At 42.5% G+C, this 22,438-nt stretch overlaps 1 protein-coding gene across 21 annotated transcripts; it reads left to right on the top strand.

Moving 5' to 3' along the window:
* The first annotated feature begins 15,495 nt into the window (after positions 1 to 15,495).
* LOC120673471 (BTB/POZ domain-containing protein At5g47800-like) lies at positions 15,496 to 22,430 on the top strand. 21 transcript variants are annotated; one of them, XM_039954415.1, is made up of 8 exons: positions 15,496 to 15,876; positions 16,882 to 16,973; positions 18,428 to 18,564; positions 18,653 to 18,735; positions 18,861 to 18,930; positions 20,132 to 20,197; positions 20,491 to 21,633; positions 21,730 to 22,430. In XM_039954415.1, exons 4-8 carry the CDS (start codon positions 18,677 to 18,679, stop codon positions 22,162 to 22,164), a joined length of 1,773 nt encoding a protein of 590 aa, XP_039810349.1. In that variant the 5' UTR covers positions 15,496 to 15,876; positions 16,882 to 16,973; positions 18,428 to 18,564; positions 18,653 to 18,676; the 3' UTR covers positions 22,165 to 22,430. The 21 variants fall into 21 exon arrangements, with proteins under 21 accessions (XP_039810349.1, XP_039810302.1, XP_039810294.1 ...); XM_039954368.1 differs by having other exon boundaries at positions 15,496 to 15,940; positions 18,428 to 18,531; XM_039954360.1 differs by having other exon boundaries at positions 15,496 to 15,940.
* The last annotated feature ends 8 nt before the right edge of the window (positions 22,431 to 22,438 follow it).

Genomic DNA, 22,438 nt, shown 5'->3' with positions numbered 1-22,438 from the left:
AAGAGACAGTCCAACATCTACTCACCACATGTGTCTTCGCCCGACAGTTTTGGTTTAGCATCCTCCAACCACTGAATCTATCCTGCTTGGTTCCTGGATGCGCAGCTGGTTCGTTTGCAGATTGGTGGAGAAAATCTTGGAAAAGAGTGCAAAAACAGCTACGAAAAGGATTTAATTCACTGGTGATCCTTGGTGCTTGGACCATTTGGAAACATAGAAATGCCTGGGTCTTTGATGGAACAACACCAAACTTGTAGGGAGCTCTTCAAGCCTTCAAAGATGAGCTTCATCTATGGCAATTTGCTGGTGCCAAAGGGCTTACTGTTCTAAGCCAAGGGGGTGCTTTACTTGCTATTTAGAGGCTGTCTAGTATTGGTCTGGTCCTTATTGTTTCTTTTCGGGTGTAACAGTTTTTTATGTTCTAGTCGCATCCCTTACTCTAGTCCAAGGTAAGGTGATGAGGTTGTATTTGGACTTTTTTTCCTCTCTTAATATAAAGATGCGCAGCTCTCCTGCGTGTTCGATAAAAAAAAAGAACGCTATGCTAAATAATTTGTCAGATATGGCCAAAAAAAGATTTCCCTTGCCATGGAGGCTCCTATGAAAATGAACGTGCATACACAAGGTGTGGTACTGTATGCACCATTATTCTGAAGATGGTATTTGACGCTGCCTGTATTTAGTGTTTTCGTATACCCAGGTTTGTCTTCACGACAAGCATTGTTTGGATCCATGCAGTCTGCAGTAACTGAAGTGATGACTGGTCCCAGAACTAGAGCGGGTATACGATCCTATTAGGCCAACCTCAATGGGAGTTTTATGGAGAGTTTTATGACATTAAATACCATCACTTTTGCTGACATGGCAAAGAGAGAGAAAGATGGAGTTTCATGGGATGTAAGTGTTATGAAGAAATTAGAATTAGTTTAATCGTTAATTAGATTAGTCATTAGGCGGTTACCTTTTATGAAAGGGTCATCACGAGGCCTAATCTCCGACATGTAAGAATGGACTCTGTTCATCTTAATTTCTTTGCAACTCACAGGAGGAACACACCTGTACAGCCGCCCTTGGTGGCGGCGCCTATGGTAATTGTGCATAGTAGTATTTTTAGGCGTCTTTCTGTGCAAAAAAAAAGTGAAGAGAACAGCCCTGCCAATCCTAGAAATAGCTGCGCATGAACCTGATGAAGTTCAGTGATGTAAGTTTTATAGTAGACGTGGAAGATAGGCCCAGTGATTTGTCATTGAACTTTTGATGCAAAACAAGCTACTTGAATTGAAGTCCCAAGTCCCAAACAAGAATGGTGCAGTTAATTAGCATATATAGTGTAGGATATATGTTTGTTATGCTGTATAAAATTCAGAAGTACAGGAGCCCATTGTAGTGGTTCTCTGAAGCCATATTTCAGAGTGGTTCTCTGAAGTTGGTTGGGTCTGTTCGTAGCCTAACAAGCGGCGCCCCTTAGAGGCGAACCTTGTGCTAAGCTCACCAAAATGTGTTTGAAATGGAAGTTTAACATTAGTACTTGAGTCTTAAACAATGGATTTGATTTGGGGTAAGCCCTCAGGGTATATTTGGCTGCATTAGTGTGGGCTACTCTCATGATGCATTCCAGAACAGAAGTTTGTGTGGGCTACTCTCATGATGCATTCCAGAACAGAAGTTTGTGTGGGCTACTCTCATGATGCATTCCAGAACAGAAGTTTGTCTGGGCTCTCTTGCACCCGGGCTTTGTTGAATTCGACCATCGGACTACTTAACTGAGATCTAACTATTTGCATTGATATAAAACACAGTAGAAATGTGAAAACTACTTTTGAGACGAATCTATGCATACAAATGCCAAATATTCCATCTAATATTTAAATAAATAAATGAATAGCCATATTAGATAGCTTGCTTTTGTCTAATGATGGCATAAAAAGAAAAGTCAATGCAAGGTGTAACTTGAGGGACCAAAATATTTGAAAATAAACCATTGGATTAAGTTATGGACGGTCCTAATGCTCTACAACAGCTGCCAAATTGGTGTCGGTCGATCGCCAGATGGAATGAACTCCATGGCATTGAGTTTTCATGGCCAGAACTTACACACGACGCAGGCTGCAAGGAGAAAAGTTATATATATACACAAATAAAGGTTCCGAGTAACTAAAAGTAGATTGTCTTTTGCATCTGTGGACGTAATAACTTGTTCCTCATCGATCGCCCTTTAATTTGCTTTCCCTACTCGAATCCTGCCTCCTTTTGCCCAAGCGGCCAAAAGCATGAGACTGGATTTTTGTGTTTCTTTTCATCAAGTCAAAATGGGCAGTCGATCGAATTGATTCCATTCGGAAAGTGAGCACCTTTTCCATTTCTTCTAGATCATTGATACTTCGTGGACTGCAGAAAGGAAGCGTCCGCAAAACCAATATAAAAGTACGGAGATATCTGAAAAACGTTTGGGGGAATATTTGATGGTGCGGCGTGTGTGATTCTGCTAGCTTTTGATCGGATCTGTCAAATGATCAGTCAGAAGCCATACTTAATTTCAAACCTTTAGTTGCTGCTCAAGTGAAGTTTATAATAAATTGAAGTGGTGGTTGGAATCAGCCAAAGCAAGAGTGGTCATATTAGGTGAGTATTCAGTGTAAGTACAGCACTTTTACAGCTAATAATATGGATTAAGAGTTCAAACTAAGTGGATGGCCCTTCACAACTCGTAAGTGTACATCAACATCTCTTAGAAATTAGAAGTATTCTCTTTTTTTTTCCTTTTTTCTTTGGCGGAACGCCCCAAAAGATATCCCAATAACTTAAAGTTTTGAATAAGACTATGGTCAAACTTTTGAAACTTTAATGATCAATTACTTTATCATAAAATGTATACCTTAAAACTGAAAAATCATATATGTACTTCATTTATCTGAAAATTCTTTCACAATAATGTTATCAAATACATCAGACTTTCTACATAATATCTAGTACAAAATTGTGGTAAAAGTTACACATAAGATTGCACAATTAACTAAATGTTAAGTATTTGTGGTTGGAGAGTGTAAGATACAAGGGGTGCTTGCACACGCTTCTAAGAATGTGGTCATGTTCATCTTCACAAAAAAAGTTGCACATACACATTTTACTAGTGCCGCAACATGTAAAAAAAAAGTTTGCAACAGCAGCTTCCCTTTTACAACATTCAAAAATTATAATCGCAACATTCTCTAAAAGCACATTAAAAAATAACAAGATTTCATTGAAACAAATATAATTAGTCAAGTATTAGACGAAAAAGGTGCATCATGGCAAATTATCTATTGAATAATCTAGAATAAACTTTTGCGGTATCCTAAACATCTTGCATATATTAAGCATCCCAAAAATAAATCACCACAACATCACATATCAACCCATTGTAGCATCTTAAAACAACTATTGCAATATCAATAATCAGTTGAAACTCCTAGAGCAACATCGTCACATGTCTATTGCCACCAAAATACGTATAAATATTTTCTACCAGCATCGGTCATTGGGGTTGGAGCATCACTCTGCAGCATCCATCGCAATAAAAATACATGTAAAAATTCCCACCTCATCAAATCACCGTTTGGCTTGGGGTATCTGAGTTTTGGTTGGGTTGTCGAACGCCCTAACTCGCGCATTATCTTTATTTTGATCTTGATTTTCTTGGGTTATGTTGCCTCAATAAAAGTTTCTAGTGATTGAATGATAGGTTAAAGGGACGCATATGTTTGTCAAGTTTATGTTTTAGAGACTGTATGCAATACAAATAAAGAAGACATTGAAGCTGGGACAATGATTGGATTGAGTAATCAAGCCTCATGGAAAAAATGAATGCAGGATAATACAATTGTACAAATTTTGTACATGATGAAGCATTGCTTCCATGCAACATTGGACAATCCAGTGAAATGGAGTTGTGCATGCTGGAGCAACGAAGATCAAGTACCCACGAAGCTTTTACACCTTGAATAGTTCAGTGATAAGTTCAACACGCTGGAAGCTTCGTGTGAGTTGAGTTCCAGAGAGTCGCACAAGTTCTATACACGAAAAATGCTTGACCAAACATGAAAAGTGAGCCTGCAACGACGGCTCGTAAAGGTCCTACGTGCTGGAAGGTCCAGCAAAGAGGAAGATTGCATATGTCACAGTAACGCCGGTGATCGAGGTACTATAGAAAATTGGTTCATACCAGTGGTCCGGCAATGTAAAAGTCTTAGTTGCCGATCTTCCAGCATTAGACGAATTTGAGCCATTGGAGCTACAGTAGGTTTGAGGGGTTACCTATATATTTATAAGTGATCAGAAGATAGGTTAGTGGCGATACTTGCCTTTTATGCAGTAATGCATGTGGCGTATCCGGCTTGAGGCCCTTTTGTGTTGTTGCTCGAGAGCCGTGACGGTACCAAACTTGACGATCAAAAAGCTAGTGTTGGATTTTGAGAAAAAAAAGCCAGCGGCAGCTTTTCGGAAAAGTTCAAAAGCTGCAGCTCAAACAAACATACCCATAATCTCTAAAGACTTAAAATCGGTAAACTTTTTGAGTCCTGATTGGGCCACGTCACCTCCAAAGCTTGATCGTCGGATCTTACATCTATGCTGAAAACCAGGGTGCACAAGTATGCGTTCCTCGGCCATCTTCCCGAAGCTTCGGGCCAGGCGGCGGGGTTCCCCTCGCGAGTTGCCGAGCCTCAGCCGCCGCCACGCAGGTCCGCCGTCGAGGCCACCGGACGGAGCTGCAGCTCGCTGCCACGCCGCCCACCACTAGACAGAGAGGGAGGGAGAGAGAGAGGAAGGGGACTGAGCCGCCACGCCGGCCGCCGCGCGCTCGCCACCCGACACACGGCCGCTCGCCCGCAGCGTGCTCGCCGAGGGCCTCTGCCGCGCCGCTGTAGCCGAGCTCGAGGCCGTGCCACCGCCTGCGCGAGGCCCCACGCCACCGTCCGCCCTTGCTCCGCCCGCCTCACCTCCGTCGTGAGTTGGCTGCAGCGATGCCCGTCCGTGCCGCACAGCTCCGCGGCTCCGGGGAGGGAGGAGGGGAGGGGCGTCGTGGCAAGGGCGGCGCGACAGGGGAGGGAGGAGCGCAGGGGCAGCACGGCCGGGGAGGGAGGTGGGGAGGGCCGGCGCTGTCGGCGAAGGGGCGGCTCGTGCGGCGAGAGAGAGAGAGAGGGGGAGGCCACCGGGGGTAAAAAAACAAAAAAGATTGACGCATGGGCTCCTCCAATGGTATTTGAGATAGAAGGCAATATAAAGTATATCGGGCCCGTGCTCCACTCCCCCCCCACCCACCCGGCCATGGGTTGGGCAGCGCTCGCCAGCTAGCCGGGCCGCCGCACATCCCGCCTCGCCTGGGCTGACCGGGTGCATTCCCTCGCATGGCAAGGTGGTCACGTCACCTCCAGTTCACAGCCATTGGATCGCCTGAGCGGATGGACGAGATAGTGCGAACTCTGGTCATTTTTCATGAAAACCCTTAAACTTTAGCAAAATTAATCTGACAAAACCCCTCAAACTTCAAATAAATCAATCCGCAGCACAATCCTCCTCTCGAGTAATTTTTGGAAAGCCCCCGATCTTTATCAAAGCAAACCTCGTAGTTTCCTAAAATATAACCCCAGAATTTTTCCATATAAGATTCATTAAATCGACGAACACCGGATTGTCTTCAGATTTAAGTTGCTCAACATTTCTAAATATCAAATCTTTTAATTGAGAAAACTTTCAAATTGAAAGTACTTTTGCAATACGTTTCGAAATTTTTTTTTCATATAAGATCCACTAAACGTACAATATAAACACCGGACCGTCTTCAGATTTAAGAAACATTAGAAACTTAATTTGCTCAACACTTCTAGATATGAAATTTTTTAATTGACAAAACTTTCAAATTGAAAGTACTTTTGCAATACATTTGGAAAAATATTTATATGATTCACTGCACATCCGCGGCAAGGCACAATAAAAGTATAGTCTACAAAATTGCTGCATAGAGAAAGCAACGCTACTGCACCATATCAAATAGCTGCATCCCTCGCTGGCCTTCCTCTCATGTACGCCACACATACACTTCTCTTCTCAGCAGGAATCATAGCAAGCACAACCAAATTATTTGAAGTGATGGAATAATGTGTACATACTGCTATACTAGAAGGACACAATATAAATATACTCCATAGTGCAGCGCCAGTTAAACACTGGCTCCCTCCAACGTTGGCGCGGCAAGGCCGCGCTGTGGTTTCTAGTTCATCATCTGTTAGTATGTCATGCTAGACTTTCAAACCATGATGAATTTTCCGCAGCCTACAAAACTCAGACGAAATTCTTTAATTTGCAACAACTGAGTTATCTAGAGACGAGACCAGAAATGCCCACGGTAGCTCACTAACCTAGTAACCTGACATGCATGCCCACATTGTTTCTCATGTTCAGTTAACTCATATTTTCCAAAACATGAAAAATGCCCAGGTACAAGGGGACCAGAAGAGAAAAAAAAATTAGAAAAAAAAAGAGAAGGAAACATGGAGGCCGGCCAAAAATTCCAGATTCCTCTGATTGATCGACAGCAAAGGTTTGGATACAGGTTGTAAGCCCAGTGAGCATATCGTTCATGGGCATTGTCCAAGCCAGTTCCACTACCGCTTACCCGTCGTACACAACTTTCTCCATGTGTCCCAAAAGACACAGACAAACTTGCGATGCACAGAAGAGATTGCTTCAGAAAAGAGTGGGGAATAAATCATGTTGCAGATGACATTTGGTGATGCACTATTGCAAAAATCTAGTACTGTGGCTAAGAAGTTGCTTCTGAGACCAATAGACAGATAAGATGTTCGAATGTCAGAGATTTAAGAAAGACTGATGGATCGATCAGTAAAAATATACTGCCTCCGCCCTTAAGTATAAGACGTTTAGGATAATTTAATTGGCTTGTTCTAAACATCATATAGTTAAGAACAGAGTACATATTTTGTAGATGAACCAAGACCACTATTTTTTTTTTTACTCCTGAATGAGTAACAGTTTTGGAAAACAAGCAGCCACTTACACCGAATTGAAGATCTACAGAATTACAATGCAAAGCTGCAGAACATCGTTTCTGTTTTAGTTGCCGTTTGCTTGTACGTGCTAAAGTAGAAGGCCAGATACACAATTTTATAACATCAAAAGTTAGTTACCATAAATACTAAATCAAGGCCTCGAAAGATTGCTAATACAATCTGAATGTATGTACATATATATGATACGTTACAGCTCAATTGATCATTGACAAATGACAACAAACACAAAATGTTCCAGCAATTGACTAGTGTGAAGTGTATATCCGATGGAAACTACTACAAATTCAGAAACACAAGGTTTGTGTTTCTTGCATCTCATAAATCATAAATGAATATCAGCAAGCACGAAGGGAACCATCTCGTAATATTGTTTCACCTTAGATTTGTGCCTTTATATATTTTTCAAGGAACAAAGTAGAAAAATTAACACCTATATCTAATTGTTACAGGACAACATTGCTCATGCCAATAGTCTTATGGAGCGATGAAGGTTGTGATCTTAGATGAAACATTCTAGAAGAAGTTGTGATCTTACATGAAACAGTACATGAATTACAACGAAAAAACCAGAGTGGGTTAATCTTTAAAATAGATTTTGAAAAGGCGGACGACAAAGTGCGGTAGAATTTTCTAGTCCAGACGCTTCGGATGAAAGGCTTTTCACACAAGTGGATTGAGTGGACTAAGTCTTTCATCTCAGGCGGAAGCGTAGCAGTTAATGTCAACGATGAGGTAGGTCCTTATTTTCAAACTAAGAAAGCACTTAGGCAAAGGAGACCAACTTTCACCCATTCTGTTTAATATAGTAGCCAATATGCTAGCACTGCTTATCAACAGAGCAAAAGCAGCAGATCAATTGAGTGATGTGGTGTCAGATCTTATAGATGGCGGCCTCTCCATACTATAGTATGCTGATGATACGATCCTCTTTATGGACCGTAACTTGGAGCATGCTTATAGTATGAAGACCATTCTCTGTGCGTTTGAGCAGCTATTAGGTCTAAAAATCAATTTTTATAAGAGCAAAATCTTCTACTTTGGTGAAGCAAAAAATTGTGAAAGTCAGTACATGAAACTGTTCGAATGCAATCCAGGCACTTTCCCAATTAGTCATTTATGCATTCCTATCCACTATTGGAAATTGTCTAATAACGATTGGATGAAGATCCAAGTATAGTTTGAAAAACGACTTAGTAGTTGGAAAGGCAAAAATCTTTCGACTAGTGTCATTTAACACTTATCAACTCTGTTCTTAGCAGTTTACCCATGTACCTTCTTTGAAATCCCAAAAGAGGTTCGCAAAAGTTGGATTACTTCCACTCTAGATTTTTTTGGCAAAGTGAAGAAAACAAAAGAATATATCGGCTAGCAAAGTGGGATATCATGCGTCAACCGAAGGACCAAGGGAGACTAGAGATACATAATCTAGAACTAAAAAATGTAGCCTTGCTTAGTAAGTGGTTATATCATCTGTTAACGATAGATGGTACATGGAAAAAGATCATACGCAATAAATATCTAGGGACTAAGCCACTGGTGCAAGTCCAAGGTCAAACGAGACTTCCTAAGATTTGGAACCTTCATAATAAAGCATGGGTCTCAAGTATGATTTTGGGAAGACATATGATTAGGCAATAGATCTCTACGAGACCAATACCCTCAACTATATAATATAGTTAGGAAAAAAATAAGATACGGTGGCTGAGGTACTATGTACACAGATTCCAAACCTATCTTGGCGCAGAGATCTCATTGGCAACAAGTTGGCGGTGTAGAAAAATTTTGCCTCACATCTGCCAACAGTGGAACTAAGCCAAGAGAGAGATGATTTCAAATAGAATTTAGACCAGACAGACATTTTTACAGTAAAATCACATTATCTGGGACTAATCCATCAAGATATTCCTAACCCAATAAGAGAATTTGGAAACTAAAAACCCCACTCAAGATAAAAGTATGTTAGGCGAGGTGTCATTCTTACAAAAGATAATCTAGCTAAATAGAATTGGCAAGGAAACTGATGGTGTTGCTTCTGTCATGAAAATAAAATAATATAGCATCTATTTTTGACTGCCGATTCACGCGAATGGTATGGGCTTCAGTATATGTGGCCTGGGGCATACCCAAACCTTGCAACATGTTTAATATGCTTCGGAGCTGGCTAAATGGATTACCAAAAATTTTTAAACCACTGGTCCTTGTGGGCAGGGCAGCCTTGCGTTGGTATGTTTGGCTCTGTAGAAACGCAGTAGTTTTTTATAACTAATAATTTTCTTTTTTGTAGGTTATCTTCTCGACTACACACTAGCTCCGTCCATGGGCTATCATTCAACGGCATATTTCGCAGGATATTCTTGTAGCGGCGTCTCATTTTTTTGGCACAAGTGACCAAAGATTTTTTTGTCCGGGCACATGGGTGGCTGTCTAGTCTTAGGATTGACAATCATTAGTGTGTCAGGATTCTTGTCAAACTTTTGTAGGTTGTGTGCCCTTTCGACACAGGCCGGGAAATTTTCTAGATGATGAGTCCTCGATGTATCCTTCTTGAAATCAATAAAGTTTCCCTTTTTCAAAAGAAAAATATATACTAGCTCTTTCTAAGCTTCTTATCTAACTCAAGCTTATGAAAAAAAAAGTTAGACTGTCAGCAGCAGAAGCAATCTAATTTTTACGAAGGCAAAATGCAAAATCACACACGGCAACAGAAACGTGATGTTTGTTAGACAGATTTAGCCAAATACATTCCAGGGCCTATCGGTGCTCATCGTATATCTAAAATTTAAAGACCAGTTGCTCTGGGTCATTGAAATTTAAAGACCAGATCCGAAGAATAATGGCTTACGTGCACTTTATTCAGTTGCCATTATTCTCTGAATTTCAAGAGTATATGACACCAAGACTGCTAACGTTCTACACTTGGATCTGAAGAATAATGGCACAAATTCAAAGAAAAACGTATATACACTTGGATTTGAAGAAATATGTAGCCTATTTATGTCGTTTGTGAAGCAAAAGGAAAACCTGCCTTTGTCACAACAGGCAAACTGCTTCCTGAAAACAAATTCTTAGAATGGGCAGTTAAACCCATTGATCTGCAACAACAGGCAAAACAGCATCCATCATATGTATCATGAATTTCTGACAAATGTGTTCAACAATAATTGGCCAGCTGGCTGAAAGCCTAAATACGTTTGCACGGAGAGAAAACACTTGTGTCATCCCGCAGCAAAGCAGAATTCAGCAGGGAATCTACTTTAGTTTCCAGGACAACAAATTTCGTAGCTTTCCTACTGGCTAGCCCCATCGATCACTTCGACACCACCTGTGAACAGGTAAATCAAAGCATGATCGATGCCATCAGTTATATCGCAACAATGTTCAGTTGTTTTCTATCTCCAGGTCAGAAGTAATCTGATCACCAACTTACCCATCATGGGCGCATCATGGCCTACGCCGGTCGAATTCTAACCCTACAAAACCCCCTTTTTGAGCGCTTTTTAACCTAGGACAAAATATTGGCAACCACCAAAACCTTCTTTTTTTTCCCAACTACTCATCAAGTGCACGCAGAAGTGAGGCGAGGAGCGAGTACTAGTGGAGGGAAGGCAAGGGAAGCTCCAAGCTAGCCACTAGAAGGGGACAACATCAAACTGGGAGAATCTGCGATGGCCTATCGATCCCTGATTCCCTGTCGATGTTCGGCCTGCCCTCACCGGTGTCGATCGCCGAGACGCCGACAACGCGATCCGTGAGGTAGCCCAGCTGAGCCGGGCCGGAACGTGTGGCCGGTGACACGGAATATCCCCCTCCCTCGTTGTGGTGCCGCAGCTGTCAGAGAAGAAGTGGTGGTGGTGGTGCTGGTGGAGCTGATGAGATGGGGACGGTAGGCTGGTAGTGTCTCCCACTAACACTGTGGAAAGCGAGCACTGTGAGTTGCCGATGAAATAGTCAGCTTTTCGCTTGATGCATGCCCTGCAGCTTCGCTCCCTTCCCCATGTATGGGGCAGTTCCTTGTATAGGCATTGCTTGCTTTTGCCCATGATTCCATGGCGGCATGATGCAGTGCCTGATCCTTTGGAACTGCACTGAAAGCTTTTTGTGCCTGCAGGAGCACTTTCCCATGGGAGGGGAACTTCTTTGGTTGATGCAAATATCTTTGGCAGGCAGAGGCAGTCTACTGCAGCGGGCGGTTATGTTCAGCTGAATGTGCGAGTAGCTTGGCGCACTACTAGTGTGGCTGATGGCTTTCTGCGAAATATCATTTTTTTTTCTTGTTAGGGCTTTCTGGCATAAGCTATCTGAGACATGATCATGCTCATTGCCACTCGTTGCTCATAGACTACACTAGCATTTGGCCCAGTTAGATGGCAAGTTGGCTGGACCGGGCTGGGTGCGGGCTTGGTCCGCACCTAGGTCAAGGCTATACATGCCGTTGTCCTTCAAATGCACACAAGGTCGACGCTTTTCCAGCCTGAACCATCTCCTGAACTTTGCTTGCACACCTAGATATCCCGCTTTTTTAAATGAACAATTATATCACCTTGTTTCTCATTTGCATATAATTTGGGTTGTTTCAAGAAATATTGTGGGGTCAGCTGGCCTAACCTTGAGTGAAGCTTCATATGAGCTAGAAATGTTGGTCCTGGTTAACCTTGGCAATATTGTCATTTCTATTTGTATGTAAAGTTATTATGTGATGCTTTGACGAAATAAATTTATTGAATTTAAAAAATTCGTATTGAATTTAGTGTCAAGCTACTGTGATACCATTAAAATATAAAAATGTACCATAGGTTTAAAATATTTCTAGTTACACTATCATGAATTTAGGAATTGAAATACTTTTATGGTTCTCAAAATATCCAGCGTTGCAATTGTCACAACATAAATTTAACCATCTTATCTTCCCAATTGGAAAATTAATCAAATACTCAAGCTGAATCTAAAATAATGTGCCACTTTTGATGCTAAAATTTAATTGTTACTCTGTAAGTAAGAAGACTATTATTAGCATCATTTTTTGAAAATAAATGTAATGTACCTTTGCTTTTGGAAAAAATATATTACTCAGGGTAAACTTTGGGAATACATAACAAAACTATATAGCATTAAAAAGTAAACAAAGATTTACTGGATTACCCATGAAATTTGCGAGGGAAATAGAACAAGCAGACAACCTATACGGGAACTGGTCCAAGGGATCTAGAGCTCTGGGCTAAAGTGGACCATGCCTATGACAGGAAATGCACCCAACAGGCAGCTGATCAAAGATCTCATTGGCCTGCATCTTGTAACATCTTACAGCACAAGAAAGAAAGTGCCTTTTTACATCGGTCTGTAATTGTCGACAAGACAGAGTTTATAATAGTCTTTCTCTCTGGAATATGACCTGATGCCCATCATGCCTTTTCTTTCATGAGAACCCATCATGGTACCCAAGACATTAAGAATCTAGTGTCGGCATGGTACTCGCTAATCATTGCCAACCCCATTTGAAACACAAGAATTTAACATAATAGGCTTTGCAAAAATTAACAAAAAATACTATTGAGAAAATTCCTTCCCAACGTTCTACTCCAAATTGGCCTTGAATTTGCAGCATTACATGCATATCCTATTCTCATGTGCCAGCTTAATTATATAATAGGTTGAATAATCCAGCAACAAATAATAGATACTCCCTCCTTTTTTAGATGGGAATATATCAGGTGCAAACTAATCTCTCCGTGCAAACCATGCAACTAAGCACGAGTTTGCATGGTTTGCACGGAGAGGTTGGTTTGCATCTGATATGTTCTCTTTTTAAATATAGCAGAGGGCGTACGTAACAGTTGACAAGTGGAACGAACATACCCAGCAAGGTGCAACTAGGGTGGAAAAACTGACTAGTCTTTTTATTATGTTTCTAAAGATACTAATTAAGAGGTATCAAATTAAAACTAAAACTTAATTGAGATTTGGTACCTAGTACCAAATTTCAACACCTCACATGCATGATGTAATTAGTGGCATCTCTCCAGCGACTGTAGAAAAAAGTAGTACTGATTAAGGATTATACATCTTTTTTCTGGCACAAATAGAGCTCTTTTACGATGATCGTAAAGTACCAAAGGGTACTTTCGGGTACTTATTCCCTTAATTTTTTTTCTGGCCGTTGATATATAAAAATTAAATTAAATCAGTACTTGGTTCCACTATTTTTGGTACTTAGTCCCACATTTTGAAAGTACCAGGTACTTTACCCTAGGTACTTCTGGGTACTTCCTACCATCAGCACCGTAAGATTTTATCAGATGGAAGGCTCCTATTTTTTTCAATCATTGTAAAATTTCTCGCACAAATATTGTTTGGATACTTATCTTTTTGCTGCGTGTGAAGCTTAATTGTCGAAAAAGCACATGAAGATTTTGAGAATGGTGTGAACTCATAGGAAAACTAGCGAGTGCCCTTTGTTTTCATGCAGTCAGAGACGATTGTTCGAGAGATTTGCCAAGGAGAAAGGCACGATGGCATGGATTATGATTTGGCAAGGTTAGGAGGTAGTGCATCTCTATCTGTCCCGGCTAATGCTGTGAAAGCAGCCAAATAATGTGGTTGTGACCTCCTGTGACTTGTGAACCTGTGGATGCAGTAAGCTATCACAGGAAAAGGGAATGCTATATATACTAGCTCATTTCTAGTTTGGTACGACCACCAATATTAATTTGGTTTCTACACATTAAAAGAAACTAACCTCACTCTCATCTGCTTAACGTCATCAAGTTTTTTAATTATATAGTACAACTCAGATACTCACAACACACGCACACTCACCTGTGAACATAGATACGCAAATCCTACCCATATGAGCATATTCGAAGATTGAACCGACAATCCTCGAGATTGATAAGTCATCACAGACGCCCCGCTATCGACGGAAACATCACCTACCACTAAAAGCACAACACCATTAAATTCTAAAATATTCGCTCCTATGGAGAGTCGAACCCAAGACCTGAGATGCTACCGAGGCTCATGTATGTAACCAATAGACTACATGCCCTTTCGCGTCATCAAGTATTTATGTGATCTTTGATTTGTATCTTTATTACAAAGGCCTTCTTGGCATGCACATATAGATATTTTTAATCTCGTGTCACGTCTAATAATGAATATTTACCTGCCTATCAATAAATGTCCCAGAAAAACTACCAATTAATAAAATTATATATATTACAAAAGCTGAAAAATGTTTGATTGCATTTTTCTAAAGCTTTGATTTACAAATGTTCCAAATTATCTTTCGAAAACAACATCCCAATTGAATCCACTCCCTTCTTCGTGGCAACATATTTTTGTGGATAGTGAGTGCGAGTTTTTCATATGCAAGCTACTGTTTATTTATCTGTACTCTAGTGTTTATAAAAAAATATAAGCACAATTTGTATATAGAAAATTTGATAAAACTCATGATCAAATGGCTCTCTCTTTTTCATGGATGGAGTTTAAATTATGAATGTCTAAGGATATAGATAGCTGCCTATATAACCGAGTAATCCATCCATATAGCAATTAAAAAAACATATACTCCCACCATTCTAAATTATTAGTTGTTTGGGCTCTTTTAAACCCTTGGATTTAATTAAATCAAACCACAACTCATTCCATCTGTTACTTTTACACGAACAACATTATACATACAATCTGAACACTAAAATACATTGGAAATAAAAGCTGCTCAACATAGAATTTGATCAAGAATTCAAAAACTATAACTTTATCATAGAGTAAATTTTAAAATTCAAAATGCTTTCGCAACTCATTTGCACACTTATATACGACCCGTTGTACCTACAATTTGGACAAAAAATGATCAACACAAAAATTGTTTATAATTTTAAAATCTACAACTTTACTATATAGCAAAGTTTTATAAATTCAAATTGTTTTCATAATTCGTCCAACATAACATCTTATTTTGCTAACAATATAATATATAATATCATACCACTTTTTTATGGCTTCTTATGCTACCTCCCCACAATAACGTTTATCTGACTGCATAGTAAATAAAGTAATTAATAATTTGAGACGGACGAAGTAGATGTGTAAGGAACAACCGAGTTATCCTTGGGCGGGGATGTGTACTTTTCAAATTTTCTTTTCTGGTAAAAGAGGTGCGGCACGGCTAAATATAAGCCGATAGATTAGAGAGCCACTTTATTGTAATCAAAAGTTCAAAACATTTTCGGATAAAAACATGAGAAAGAAGCCAACTGCAACTCTTTTCCTAGTTTTCCCATGGACTAATCATGCTGCTTTCTTGCCCTATTGAGAGCTCGATCGAGCTAGTGATGGCAAATAATACACTATCCTCCGCCGACTTGTGGAGCCAAGAAGATCCTGGCCTCTCTCTCTCTCTCTCTCTCTCTCTCTCTCTGCCACATTGCTCCCATTCCTTCACCACACGCAACTCTCTCCACCCCCCCCCCCCTCTCTCTCATGATTTCGCTCAATAAGAGTGGAATCTTATGTGTGGAACATGGTGAGAGCGAGGAGTCATTTTGAGGGAGGGGGATATCTCTTGATTGTCAGCATCCTCCCATTTCTTCCCTCCATATAACTTCCTCAGCTCATGAAGGCCTAAACCCACCCTCTTCACACTCCTCATACTGCAAGAGTCTCTCACCTCTCTTTCTAACTCTCTCTCTCTCTCTCTCTCTCTCTCTCTCTCTACACACGCACACAGAGAGGCAAAGGCGGCAGAGCCTCCAAGCAGACCCCTATAACATCTCAAGCAAATTTTCTGGATCAGTGAGTGGGGACGAAGGTTGGCTTATCTCTCTCTCTTTCTCTCCCAAAGCTAGCTGCAGCATGCGCGGATCCTAATTGAGGTAAGCTTTCTCTCTCTACCACTCTCTACGAACTGCCATCTCGCTTCCATAGTTCCATGCTGCACGCCTGCTTCAGCACAAGGCTTTAGATCCATGGAGAGTTTTCAGGATTGGTCAATCCTGCAACCACACCATGATCACTGCTCGCGCACACGGTTCTTGTCGTTGCAACAGAAGTTCTGCATCTTACGAAAAAGTTGAAGTTTAGTTTCTCGGCTCTTCGATCCCAATTTTTGCCAAACAAATAATGTTTGGGACGACTTTGGTGGCTTTCTAATAATGGCCGCAGCCAAATTTAATATGCATGGGTACAAAACAATCCAAAGGCACACACGATTTTTCTGTGCTCATTTAATTTGAGATATAAAAATGCCTATGGAGTTCACTTCTCCCATGCTGGAAAAGTAATGCTCTTTAATTGCCGTAGCCCAGAGACACACGTCTAGTATGCCCTTCGTATAAATTATTTTGCATTTTTTGTCCATTATTCAAGAAGAATTTTTTTCCCAAAGAATTAGCTGTTGATTCATTGAATACTACTTGTACCAATTTCTCCATGGCACCAGCTGCAAACATTAAATCCCTGTGTCGCATACATGGTCCAGTATTTCCATCATGATATGCAATTCTCTCCCACACCAACCCCCTCTTACTCACTTGCAATGAACCTGGCATCTTCAGTGCATGCATTCCATGCTAGCTGCACTTGATTGATGTTAATTTCAGACCTTCAGTCCACATCCCTCTAGTTAAGGGGCAAATTCTGTATTTCAAAGAAACAGAAAGGCGTCGCAATCAGCAAAACTTGTGACTAGTGTTGATATGCTTGAAAGCAAACCAAAGAATCCCCCCATTATTTGCATGTGCCAAAATCACTCATGGCAAGCCTGCATACATAAATGGATACAAGGGTGATGCCAAGTTGCCAACATCTTGTGCAGAGAAAGAGTGAGAAGCAAAAGGAGGGGAGGAAGCAAGCAAGCAACCAGTGATGCATGTCTGGTGGAGCCTTGTGGGGTGAGGCCTGCTTGAGGTGAGCTGCTAGCACTGTTACATCTGAAAGCAGCACAGAGTATTAGTGCCATCACCACTGTTGGTCCTCCTGCCTTTTCATCTCTCTCTCTCTCTCCATGTTGATGCTACAAGCTGGAGTTTGGTGCATGATGAGGTTTCAAGGGACATGAGTTGCATGGAGGGCCCATATGTCTTCCCTAATGCCATGATGCTTTGGGCACTAGGAAAAGGCTAGGTGCACATTAGAAGCACAAAACTGACTCACCAGATTTCAGGGATTCCCAGCTCCTAGAAATCCTGTTCTTTTGTTTGGATTTTTCTTCTAAGAAATTGAAACGCTAGCATTAGTATCTATCCTTGATCAAAAGAAAATTTAAATTACCTTATCTTGGATTTTTGCTTCCTTAAAAGCTGCCTGTAATGAGGCTAGGACTGTCATCCACTCACACATTTGTCACTAATGTGGCCAGCATCCTGTCTCTGTATTGGATTATGAGTGTGTGTGTGTGTGTGTGTGTGTGTTGTGTGGTCTGGGCACAGGTCACATCAGCACTACACCATCAGCAAAAGGTGAGTCAGCCTAATCAACCCGCAAGACCCTTAAGATGCCACCATGTGTATGCGTGTGACTCCGGTTGTGAAGTCATGCTTGCATAAACTTCAAAGAATGAAGTGCATACAAGAAACATCTCAATAATATACACTCCGTGAAGATATTCAGAAGAGAGAGAGAGAGAGAGAGAGAGAGAGAGAGAGAGAGAGAGAGAGAGAGAGAGAGAGAGAGAGAGAGAGAGAGAGAGAGCTAGGATGGGATATGGGGCTCACCCAAAGCTATCTATCAAGAAAGAGCACGCCACACAAACATACACATACACAGTGAATTGTGGTCCTGAAAGCTCCTCTCCTCCCAGAGTATATATATTGGCAGGGGCTGATTGGTGCTGTTTCTCCAAATGAGAAGGGCCACACCTCAGTTACCTCACATTTTCCATGAGCATGAGGTCCAGCTTTTAGCTGGCAGATTATAAGTTTTCAGAGTTTTCCTTTTTTTAATTCGCCAAGGTATGGATCCACTTTACCGCACCTGTTTTGCTTGAAAAAAAAGCTTTTCTTGAATTTGGAAGTTCTGAACAATTTACTGGCATTTTGTTAGTTGCGCTTTTAAAGCCTTTTCATTCTTTTGTTATCAATTAAGTTCTAAGAATTTTTTCTTGAAAAAGTTTATTTGTGAAGTCTTGTATGATTTAAGATTTTGTGCTTTTGAATGCGGGTCCAGCTGTTCTGTTCTAGCGAAGGATCTGAAAATGAGTGACTGACTGCTAGCAGCCTGTCGCTGGAAATCCTTGCTACAGAACAATATGTAGCCCTGTTTTGGTTTTTATTTATAATCATTCAACTTTGACATTGCTTGATGGATGCGCAAAATTTTGTGAGATTATCACATTTTTTCTGAAGTATTATTTGATAATGAAGGAACACTCAATGACTCAACATGGTGTTGTCTCTGTTTTTTACTCAAAATGGAGGAAACCGACTATTTGTTGTTCGGATAATTTTTACCACGGTTGCACAAAGGGGTTGGTTTGCACCTGATACGTTGCCTAATTTTGGTGCTCTTCTTATTTTCCAATATGTTGATTTGGTCAAGTAAATCAGCTGAAGCAGCTAGTGGATTAAGAGATCTTATGTTATTAGCAGGACTTCGTTAAGAAGATCATCACAATGAAGTACATGAAGCTTGGAACAAAACCAGATACATTCTACACTGAAGAAGCAGTCAGGTAACTACCATGTAACATTTTATTTTTTGTATGGAAATAATAACATTTACTCCATGTAGCATCAAATAATTTTTGAAAATTATTATCAAGTGACTCAGCAGTTTTGAGTTGTTATGGCTTATCAGGTCAGTAGTGTCAGACGTACCGGCGGATCTCATCATCCATGTCAACAACACGAAGTATCAGCTACACAAGGTACTAATAGTTTTTTTATTTATGCAAAGTTGTCATCGTTTCCTCTTATGAAACACTCATACTTTGCTCGTGAGATGTTAATCAAACAGTTCATCTTTTTCAATGTTTTGACACGGACATGTATTTGTCTAGGTTTCAGTGACTCAAAAGTAGTTTTAGAAGCTTGTTAGTCAACTGAAATACCCATATCAATCTGATGCAAGGAACATCTCCCCTGAAAAGATTGGGAAAACATATTCTTGTCAATCAACTGCAGTTGCAAGCACTTATATAGGCTCATAGATCTGTTAGCCACTACCTTTACAAAACTCCAAATAATTAAGGCATTCGACGAGCATAGTTTACGATGTGGGCGCTGCACTTGATCCATATTTCTCTGATAGTTCATCGTGTCACATGATGTTCCCCTTTGCCACCTTCTTTCCATTGGCATCGTCACGGATCTAATGATGCTATGAACTAAGCCCGCCTTTACTAAGTCGCCGCTTGCAATGATTAGTGTAGATCAAAGCCCAATGATGGCATCAAACCAACTCCATCTTTGTTTACTAATTAAAATTCTTATTGTATGAACGAATCTCGGCTGGTTCATCGAGCTGAGGATCTGCTTTACCTAAGATTGTCATAATTCACATGCAGATCGGAACACACAATGGCATAAAGAAAGCCTGTCTCGCGCTTTTTCAGATACACGCTTCAAAAGCTTCTTCTGAATAACATGCAAACCTAGTAAAGATGCCGGAATAATAGATTGTCCAGTTCTTCTTTAGATCGTCTCGTGAATGCCACTGATGTGAGTAGTTTACTGGCCATTTGTATAGTGATCAAGTGGTGAAAGTTATGATCTGCCTCTAGTTTCAAAGGTTGGTATTCAGGTGCTGACCGTCCATAGTGGTTCGGCAGTATTCTTGTTGTGCACTTGCTTCTGCTGGTCTTTCCATTAGTCCTATTATTTCTCCCCAAGTCTCCGAGATGATTACCTAATTTCTACTAGTATTCTTGGTGAATATACGAAAGAAAAGAAACATTAGGGTTGAATCAAGCGATTGGCATTTTACATTTTGCAAAGCTAAGAGTTATAGAGAATTACATCCGAAATTATTTTGCCAGGTTTGCATAAATTTTACATTTGAACTCGTTGGTAACATGTGTAGACATAATTCTGAACATCTGCACTTCCTTGCTTCTACATTATTTGCAGTTGAAATTTGGTCAGAAATATGAAAACGCTGCGCCCGACGACATCGCTCGCAACCAGGCTTACAAAGTATGCAGACGAATATCTAGAGCATTGAACTTTTCAGGAACAAAACGAACAAAGAAACCAGAAAAGAACCGATGATCACTTGCCTTTCTTCGTGCAGCAATAGACATGAGAACAACATATAACAAATGAAGTAAACTGCAAAGTACAGACCCTTATATTGAGGTCACATTAGCAAATAGCAAATTCAAAGACCTGACGAAATAGAGGAGAAGATATATAATTTTGTGGCCCGCCTCGCCCCTTTCCAATCTAGTCCAGCCTCTTGATTTCAGGTGTTGTTTACCTACCTGTAGTTCCCCCTGCTGCTCAAGTGCGGCCTCCTGCAGCGCCTCTGCTCCGACACCGACGACGGCGACGAGGACCCGGTGCCCGTGGCGCTGCACGACATCCCGGGCGGCGAGGAGGCCTTCGAGCTGTGCGCCAAGTTCTGCTACGGCATCTCCGTCAGCATCGGCGCCGCGAACCTGGTGCCGGCGATGCTGGCGGCGCGGTTCCTCCGGATGACGGAGGCCGTCGCCAAGGGCAACCTGGTGGCCAAGCTGGAGGCCTTCTTCGACTCGTGCGTGCTGCAGGGGTGGAAGGACTCGGTCGCCGCGCTGCAGGCGGCGTGGCGGATCTCCGGCTGGAGCGAGAGCCGCATCGTGCAGCCCTGCATCGACTCCATCGTCGAGAAGATCCTCACGCCGCCGGCCAAGGTCACCTGGTCCTACACCTACACCCGCCCGGGGTACACCAGGAAGTCGGCCCCCGCCAAGGACTGGTGGACGGAGGACATCTCGGAGCTGGACGTCGAGGTGTTCCGCTCGGTCATCTCCACCGTGCGCGCGTCGCTCCAGCTCCCGCCGCCGCTCATCGGCGAGGCGCTGCACGTGTACACGTGCAAGCACCTCGTCGACCCGCTGCGCGCGGGGGCCGGCGCCGGCGCCGTCGCCAACGGCCAGGCAGCGCAGGCCGAGGAGGCGCTGGCCAGGCAGCGCCGCGTGCTCGAGTCCATCGTCACGATGATCCCCGCCGAGCCGGGGTCTGTCACCGGCCGGTTCCTGCTCCGGCTGCTGCGGGTGGCCAACTACGTCGGCGCGTCGTCGTCCACGCGAGCGCAGCTGGTCCGGCAGGCCGGATCCCAGCTCCACGAGGCGGGGGCCGCGGACCTGCTCATCCCGCTGCCGTCGGACCCGCAGGCGTACGACGTCGGCGCGGCGGAGGCCGTGCTGCAGCACTTCCTGGCGCAGTTCCAGCGCCCCGCGCCGCCCGACGAGCGCCGGCGGATGAGCGCCGCCATGGGCAAGGTGGCCAGGACCTTCGACGAGTACCTGCGGACCATCGCGCTCGACCGCGACTTCCCCGTCGCCAAGTTCGTCGACCTCGTCGAGTGCTTGCCAGACATCGCCCGCAGTGACCACGACGGCCTCTACTACGCGATCGACGCCTATCTCAAGGTCGTCCCAAATTTGATCCCCAACAAACATGCAAGCTTTATAGTATAATTTAATGGAATGATGGATTGAGGCGGTGATCAATGCCGGACATTGCAGGAGCACCCGGAGCTTAGCAAGGCGGACAAGAAGCGGCTGTGCCGGTTGATCGACTGCCGGAAGCTGTCACCGGACGTGCGGGCGCAGGCGATATCCAACGACCAGATGCCGCTGCGCACCATCGTGCAGCTTCTCTTCGTCGAGCAGGAGAGGACCATGGGTGCCGCCAGCCATGGAACTGCCGTCGCACCAGACCGGGCCTCGGCCGATGCCATCTCCCGGCTCACGGCAAGAACCAACGAGGACGAACCGGCCTCATCATCTGCCGACCACAAGTCAGACGTGCACCGGCCACGCCGTGATCATGCTCGGGTGGCCGACGGCGCAACAACAGCCATGACGAGGTCGCTGTCGGCATCGACCAAGACACCGCTGGCAGGGAGAAAGGAGAGGACGACTGAGGAGAGGAGCAGCAGAATGAGGAACAAGGAGTGATGAAGCCCGGTGTGCAGTTTGTTAATACCTGTGATTCTTGATTTTTTTTAAAAACAAAAAATATTTCTGTGCATCCCATTTTTGGTGGGAGATGTAAGAGGCATCAATGTTGAAACTTGAAAGAGAATGAGGGGGGTAGATTTTTGTAATTAAAATGGATGGGAGATTAATAAGTGGCTACACTCATACAATCTAGGATAGCTCAACAATGAAAAAAAATTCATGTTCAGGTAATGACACCGAAAACATCCTGAATTTACTTTGAATTTTAAAT

This window comes from Panicum virgatum, chromosome 2K (assembly GCF_016808335.1).
Source record: "Panicum virgatum strain AP13 chromosome 2K, P.virgatum_v5, whole genome shotgun sequence".
Taxonomy (NCBI): Eukaryota; Viridiplantae; Streptophyta; class Magnoliopsida; order Poales; family Poaceae; genus Panicum; species Panicum virgatum.
This window is presented reverse-complemented; position numbering and strand designations above follow the sequence as displayed.